Source organism: Taurulus bubalis, assembly GCF_910589615.1.
Source record: "Taurulus bubalis genome assembly, chromosome: 12".
Taxonomy (NCBI): Eukaryota; Metazoa; Chordata; class Actinopteri; order Perciformes; family Cottidae; genus Taurulus; species Taurulus bubalis.
Genome location: NC_136600.1, coordinates 18,614,172 through 18,622,234, shown reverse-complemented (window position 1 = coordinate 18,622,234; position 8,063 = coordinate 18,614,172). Strand labels below are relative to the sequence as shown.

General features: G+C 41.9%; 1 protein-coding gene across 5 annotated transcripts in view; it reads right to left on the bottom strand.

Annotated features, from left to right (window-relative positions):
* Positions 1 to 7,663, bottom strand: part of pbxip1b (pre-B-cell leukemia homeobox interacting protein 1b) — an 8,834-nt gene extending 1,171 nt beyond the window's left edge. Inside the window, exons 1-11 of one of the 5 annotated variants that reach the window (XM_079228068.1) lie at positions 7,580 to 7,663; positions 5,565 to 5,641; positions 5,101 to 5,176; positions 4,731 to 4,798; positions 3,601 to 3,997; positions 2,384 to 2,632; positions 2,184 to 2,207; positions 1,624 to 1,676; positions 1,166 to 1,279; positions 825 to 1,053; positions 1 to 648 (exon numbers count right to left, since the gene is read on the bottom strand). The exon at positions 1 to 648 is cut by the window's left edge and continues 1,171 nt beyond it. In XM_079228068.1, coding sequence (XP_079084194.1) covers positions 1 to 648; positions 825 to 1,053; positions 1,166 to 1,279; positions 1,624 to 1,676; positions 2,184 to 2,207; positions 2,384 to 2,632; positions 3,601 to 3,997; positions 4,731 to 4,798; positions 5,101 to 5,176; positions 5,565 to 5,615 — 1,909 coding nt within the window. In that variant the 5' untranslated portion in view covers positions 5,616 to 5,641; positions 7,580 to 7,663. Of the gene's footprint in view, positions 652 to 824; positions 1,054 to 1,165; positions 1,280 to 1,623; positions 1,677 to 2,183; positions 2,208 to 2,383; positions 2,633 to 3,600; positions 3,998 to 4,730; positions 4,799 to 5,100; positions 5,177 to 5,564; positions 5,642 to 7,579 lie in introns of all 5 variants that reach the window. The other 4 variants (XM_079228067.1, XM_079228071.1, XM_079228070.1 and 1 more) reach the window with 4 other exon arrangements.
* Positions 7,664 to 8,063: the final 400 nt, after the last annotated feature.

The following is an 8,063-nucleotide window of genomic DNA, read 5'->3' as shown; positions in this document are numbered from 1 at the left end:
TTTTCTCCCATTTCTCTTTGCCACTTTCTTCAACGCCACCTTTTCCCTTCTTCCATTCCTTCTCTCCCTTCGATTCTTCCTTGCCCTTGTGCTTTCCTCCATGGTCTTTTCCTACCTTCCAATCCTTCTTTTCCTCCTTACCCCTCCATTGTTTACCATCCTTCAGGTTCTCATGATTTGCTTTTGTCCAGTCTTTCTCCTCCTTTCTTTCTTTTCTCTCACTCTTTTCTACCCACTCTTTATTCCCTTCCTTAACTTTCCATTGCTTTCCTTCGTCACCTCTGCTAGTCTTTTCTTTCTTCCACTCTTTCTCCTTCCCTTTTGTCTCATCACCGTGTCCCTTTTGCTTGCCATCCTTATCTTTCTGCTTGTCAAACTTTCCTTGCTCATGATTTCCCTTTTTCCATTCTGTTTTACCTCCATCTTTGCGCTCCCTATTCTCTCCTTCCTTCCATTCAGATTTATTTCTCTCCTTCTCACCCATGTCCATTTTATCCTTCTTTACATCTTTCCTCTTCTCCCGCTGATCATCCCTTGGCTTCTCATGCTGTGTCTCTGTAGATCCAGCTGAGCCCTGCGTGCTGTTCTCTGGCTGGCCACTCGGGGGCGACGTGATGTCCTTCACAGCTTCTTGAGCAGCTTCACTGGCTGCTGAAAGACAAAAAGTGACTACAAATTACAAAGAAGTGATCATTGAAATGTGAATAACAGAAAAGTGAAAAAAGGAGGAAACATACTGCTGTTTCCCTAGCGGTCTAATAACTATCATCCTTCTACATCTTCAACCCTCCACCACGTCCCCTCCCTACCTCCTCCCTTTGTACCTGAGGAGAGTTTTAATTCAGTCACAGTAGATCTCAGTGTTTCTAGTTCTTTCTGTAGGGCCGGGACACACTCCAGCTCCCTCTTCATCCTCTCGTTCTCTTTCTGAAGGACAGGGAGAGATGCCATCTCTTTCTTCAACCTACTGTTTTCCTTCTCCATCTCCTCCCACCGCAGTTGCTCCTTTGCTCCCTCTTCTGCCTGTACCTTGGCTACTTTTAGCTCTTCTTTCTGTTCATATTCGTAAAAAAAGAACAGGAAAAGAGCGTCCTATGAGAATATTACGAACTCAGTCTCACACACACACACACGAGAGAGAGAGAAAGACAGAATGGAGTCACACCTGAAGTTGAGCTTCTAGCACAGAAATCGGCTGGTTCCCTTCGGCTAACTTATTTAGAAGCACAGAACTGTCAGCATCTACTGGGAGTGGAGGAACCTCGGGATTAAGCCACTCCTGTCAACAAATTGCAGACACAGTACAACAAAATGGAAAGATTTTAGATGACTTCTCAGAATAAGTATTTGCCAGACTGAGTAGTCGAAAAGTGAGAGAACAGAAGGTGTCACTGAGACAGCAAAGAAGAAAACTCCAGAATAGCACAATTGGTAGACGATAGCAGTAATGTTGCCAGTGTTGTGGGTGGTCTCCTGCTGAGCATATCACACTAAACATTCATGTAGTGGGACTCAATGTACTGTAGTAGGGAAGCAAATGGTATTTATAATGAATAGCTGTTAGAAAGAACACAAACGGAATAGAGGGACAGAAAAGAAGTGACAATCTGACGTCAGACTGACCTGTTTTCCTGGTGCCTCTGCATCTTTCAGCTCCATCGTACCATAGTCACTCTCTGCAAATGTATTATGCAAAGCTTAATGTGCATGTGAATAAACACGGTCAAAGAAAACAAGCAAAAGCTTTGCATATGAAGTAAACAATGTCACCTACCCAACAACAAGCAGAACTTTATCATTGAATGTGTACTTCTCATGTGCATATATACAATTTATAAAATGAAAGGTTATGGACTGTATAGGATTGCTGGTTGAAAACCTTGTATCTTTAATTTTGCAACTTTTTAGTTCAAACTTTTGATGAGATGTAATTTATAAAACGTAAAAATCTGGCATTTTGGTAGAAAAGCTCATAATTATTATTTTACATGAAGGTTTTCATTCTACAGCAGAACATACAGTAAGCCTCATTGCAAAGTGCCTGAATCATTCTTCCTCTGCACACACGTCTGCATGCAGTGCTTTGAATTCAGTCTTTAAGACTTTTTTTCTGCATGCACATTCAAACACATGCTGTGCGAAAGAAAGCACTCATTCACAAACAAGTACAATACATAACCTACCCTCATCCAGGTTCATGAAGACACCTGTAGGTATAATACACCTCAGTCTCAGAGCATCCTTTGTCTAGTTTACTTATTAGTGGCATTTACCTCGAAATAACGTCACTTTAACGTCTCAAAGTTCTTTGAGAAATCCTGAATGCAACTCCAGGCAAAACAAATGGGATGTTTACCTCAACAGGTCATATGGGGATGCCTACCTGAGAAAAAGATGGTGCCAAGGCCTAACAGAATGAAAGCACCCAGGATGCATTTGTTCACAGAGAATCCACTGTCTTCGTCCCGCTGTGGCAGCTGGAACTCTTCCTCTCCTTCCTCTTCCTCCTCCTCTGTCCTTCCGATCCGCTCCAGAGCTGCAAGGAGAGACCTCCTTCTCCTCAGCTCTGGCTCTGCCTCCTCTCCCGTCTTCTCAGGTTCCCCATAACCCACCTCTGAATCCACAAGAGAGTCTGGAGCAGTGGAATGGAAGAGTATGAATTTTATTATTTTTTACTGTTACTTTGCAATTAACATATTGCATCTATTCTATGGGTACCCACAAGGCATAAGTGTTGAAAACAGCTGAACATTTAATGTGCAAGTATCCATTACAGAATATTATTTTCTGCCATATTTATTACTGTCAAGCTGCTGCACATTATTGGGCTCAAATTTGCTCTTGCATTTACAAAGTAGATGTTAGATAGCACAGCAGCTGTGGCGCTGTAAACGGTCTGGCGCCACAGTAAACTCCTCATTGGAGATAAGAGTTGCTTCTTTATTGGCTTTGCTTTGCATGGCACGCTGGTTAATTTGCTCCATTGCCATTCCTTATTCTTCCCTTAAACTGCATAAATAAGGATTACAATCTTGAATATATTATCTGGAAAGTGATTCAAATGCTTATTTTAGGAACTTCTGGCACCAAAGTTCCCAAACTATGTGCATCACAATTTATTTTAAAAGAGTAATGGTACAATAAAAAGGGCACTGTGAAGAACCCACTGACACTGAAGTTGTTGGTAAACAAAGTGCATGAAAGAATGCACAACAGAGCAAAAGAAGAGCTCCAGACAAAAAAACACCACACTGCAAAAAACTTTTTGAGGTCCCAGTCCCTCGGACGCTAATTTACTTCGGCAGGGTGTCATGCAACTAAAGGTTTCTCCGGCACATCATGCTCCCTGCCTCGTACCAACCACAGCCTCTCCAGACAACCTCCTGGCCCAGATACTGAACAATTCCATAACCAGCTGGTCCACCAAGTACACTTCAAACACAAATAGTACACACGGCTTAGTCTCGAAAGAAATAAAAAGGAAAGGATACAGGCATACCAGGAGACGATCTTTATACAACGACACACACATACGACTGATGCTGAAGTTATTGTAATATTAATCTAATAATGAAAAGAGTAAAGTCTTATTGTTCATACCTGCCTGTTTCCATAAGTCAGTTGTTTTTGGAAACAGGTCTGACTCCTCCCCTCCCTGTTGTAGCTCCTCCCTGTTTAACAGATGCTGTGTTCCTTCCTGTGTGAGACTCTCTTCTTCCTGTGTAAACTCCACCCCGCCCAGAGTCTCTGTGCTCAGCAGCGAGGCGGGCTCATCAGGGGAAGAGGTGATGTGGGTGTAGGAGTCAGAAAATGAATCGGGGTCAGGGCCCGACAGTGTTGTGCCCTCAGGTAGGCCCTCTGATTGGATGAGTGCATCACTGCCAGCGACGAAGCTGCCGGAGACTTCCAGAGAGGTGGGAACAGAAGCATCAGTAACGGCGCTGTGTTGCTCTGCGCTTGCGTCGCCACTTAGCTCTGCAGTTTTTTCTTCTGATACCTGGGCAAAAGAATCAGGGCATTACAACTTCTTAATTATTACACTGAGCGGTTTTAGAGCTTCCTTTAAAAAAAATTGAATTAAACTTAAGCAACAAGCCGAATTGAAAAGCAGAAGTTTCAAACCCATTGACTTTGATGCAGGGGGAATCAGAAGAAAAAAAAGCTAATTAATTTCAGGGTTGAAAGATTAATTCCTGCAGCATTCTTTAGTCCAGGAGGATTTTGTTAGCATCCAACTGAGCCAGGCTGTAGCTTTATAATTAATTGACAGATATTAAAAGTGCTTTAAACCACTTCTGATTACTATGTATATTAGTGTATTTTTCTTAGATGTCGAACTATTCCTTCAACTTAAAAAGGATAGAAGAAATGTTTCTGCATTTTATGCACCTGCCTTTAATAAAGAAGAAAAAATTATGTAACAGTTCATTTTTAATACATTAAATATAGTATTATTATATAAATCAATCAAGAAGCTGCAAACTGGTAACAGTTTAAATGAGTCATACTTAGTAAGAAGGGTCATATTGTTGCTGGACACCTACTGGCCAATCAGAATCAATGGTAGAAACAGTATTACACATTATCCCCTGGAAATTCAGAAATGATTATTCAACCAAAGCAGGGTATGGTTACAAAATAAGACAGCAGAATGTTGGCCCGTCATAATATTCCACTAAGCTGTTTTACACACATTACATTATAGAAAACGATGTGTCCTGCTGTCTTACCAGGTGTCCCTCCACAGGAAGCCCCTCTGCAGGCTCTGCACAGTCTGCATGCTGGTTCTCCCCAGAACCTGGATCATAAAACACAGACACAGGAGGCAAGAAGGAACACTTTGAGAGTAATAGTTTAACATATTTAAATTGTGACTCTTTGAAATGCAGCCACTTTAACTGAGGATACCTGCTTCTCTGTGTATACAACTAATTCATGAGCACTGTTGTATATTATTTTTATTTGATTAATTATCTAATAATTATATCAGTTATTAAGGTAACTCACTAGAAATTCTAATTGTTTTTTTTCCATTAGAACCATGTTTTTTTTTCTGTGCCTAAATAATTTTAAAATCCTCAAATGTATTGTGACAAACACCTGCTGCAGATGTAAGGCTTTCTCCATGATGCTCTGTCCCCTCTGCCAAAGGCCTCAGGGTGTCAGCAGCAGTCTCCTAAACAAACAGACAGTCAATGGACACGACACACAGAAAACATTTATTGCTGGAGCAATCCAGGCTAACCTGAAGATAGTCAACTATATGCATGTTTCTGAGCACCACTCTCTGAAACAACAGCTACAGACAAAGTGCCACTAAATAAGGCAGGGAGTGTGTGTATCTAGCCATCAGGCCAGTGGCTCTTAAGCCAATTTGCATTTGGGAATAGTAGTTTAAAAAAAAGACAAGAAACAAAAGGTCGCCTTATTACAGAAACCTACTTCATATCCAGGTGACCCAAAAGAAAAATCAATTGGGACAAGTGGTTCTCCTTTTTATAATACATTTTCAATGAGGTCAATCACAGTGACTAGTTCATACGCTTTTCACAGAGTGGTGATACCTGAGGAGTGAGGATGGTCCAGCTGTTGTTAGCACTGCTGTTGCCAGACATGGCCCCCTAGAGGCTTTGCCCGTCTCCTGCAACACAAGAGGAACATACAACGCAAATTACATGATTAATAGAAGAAAGTCCCACTACATGAATACATTGCATCTTCATACACTCTGCCTCAAAGCTCGCTGTGCAAATTTCAAGTAGGAAAGACACTTTTTATTGAAGAGCCAGCTAACAACCCCAAGTGAGCAGGCGTATTGTTCAGAGGCCGGCCACCAGCCCACAATTAGGGTGACAGTGCGAGTACTGCAGCGTCAAGACATTTGCATCCTCTGTTTACCCATGTGCAGGATTTGAATACAAGCCTTTGCTATTCAGCCTCACCCCTTCGGTCAATAAAGGAGCTACTGTAACACATTGCTCTGTGTGTGTGCATGAGTACATGCGTGTGTATGTGTGCAGGAAGTCCAGTTCCCTGGGACAATTCAGTTCTTCATTAGTAGTTTGTGTGTGTGTTGTGGGCCTTTTAGTCACCCTGGTTTTTGACTAACTGGGGAATGTTTTGGCTCGGGACACGGGTAACCAAGGCCGGCACCATTCTAGGGATACAGACAGCAGAATGGGCTGATCCGTTAATATACGGGTCTCCAAACCACCAGATTTCAAATGTAAATACCTATTCTGATGTTTTCATTACTAAGGAGTTTACTTTTTTTTAACATAAGATGCACATATGGTGCGGTCATTTTCCTGAATCTCCATCTGTAGTGATGCATATGACCAACACGGCTACAGTATATATTTCTAGACCAAATCAGTCAAGCACAAACAGACTTTTCAATTTCATCGGCTAGTCAGAAACGAGTGTCAGGTATTACAGCTTCATAAAGCCTTTCCTCTCAAACAGCGGAATCAGACATAACAGAGGTGCGTATTTGTACTGTCTGGCCTTCTTCATTGAATGCAGAAAGAGCTAACCACTTACATTTACACCACATTGTCTGGGTAATGACACACTTCACTCCCCAAATTCAATTCTCTCCCAGCTCCGCAATTTAGGTCTCCTAATTGAGTGCCTCCCAAGAGAAGCCTACTGAATCTAGCCTCGGGCCCTCGGAGCATTGTGGGGCGTATAGTGGAATGGCTTAAATAGATACAGACTAAATATAGCTACCATGAGATTGACTAGAGACAGAACGAGGGAGCATGCAGAAGATGGCCATGGGGAACACAACAAAGGCAAAAAATGTATTCTAAGGACAGTATTAAGATGATTATTTTAACTGCGCCACAAAGCCGATGGCTTTTAACAGAGGGGAAATCATTTTCACTGCCTTGTAGTCTGTTCTTACTCTCTAATATAACCTGTACAGGTTTGGGAGGCTGGGTTGACACATCTCAGTTTATTAATATCTTTTTAAACAAGCACCTAGTTTCTAGGCAATCGTAGCCACGCTTTTCTTTTTTTCAAAACACAGCCAAAATGTATGATTACAGCTGTAGGCCTAATCTTATTATCTTGGTCTCAGCAGGGAAAAATGACCAAAAAAGGTCATGAGAACTACAAGACAGGCATAGGCTGTCAGCAAAAAGCGCCATGTTCACAGCAGTGCACACACAGCATCATCAAAGGAAGCAGTTCATCAAACGGCTGTGAAGCTTAATTATTCAGACTGCTTTGAGCGAAGGGACTGAAGCCAGAGACAGGAAATGTCATATGGCGATAGGGTCAAAGAAATATAAAACTTAACGCTGAGTTAACTCAGAAACATCTTTTTTTAATACATCTTAAAAGGGCCAGTGTGAGTAAAGTAATGCACGTCAGAGATTAAAAGTCACGACAATTTCTAACATTAACCAATAAATACAAATACTTACCACCTCAACATTAAATCAAGCAACCAGGAACAAGTGAGTGAAACGACGTCGGCGACGCAATGGAAGAACAAACAACAGAACAGACGTCGTTGTTCTGAAATTAAAACACATCCGCATTACATGCAAAGTCGTGTTTCCCTTACCGTGCGTGGTTCGTCGCCTTACTTCAGTCCCCTCAGTCTGTCACAGATACAGCACACACACTTCTGGGTCTTCCCATCCAACTTGCGAACTTGTGAAGTGCCTCCTGAACTTGCGTGATCAACGCGCCTCTCCGCCAATCACAGACCGCGCTGGCTCTAGTCCCACCTCTCGCTCGTCGGTTCGACCAATGGCAATGCAGCATGACTGTTCTTCTCTGGTAAAGGTTTCAAGTTGATTGACACACGCAGGTGATGGCGAGTACGTCAAATATACATCTTACATACATAACAGCACCGGTCCTCGACATTTAATGCGGGTAGTCCACTGGCTTGTGCTGATTCCGGGTATATATGTATGGTAACTATATCCTCCTTTCCCATATTAAATAGTTGTTAAACGTATTGTTTTTTGTTTAATTTAAGTCATACATTGGACCTTAATAAAGACATGCTCCTTCTTTGCCCAATTAAATAAAAACAACCC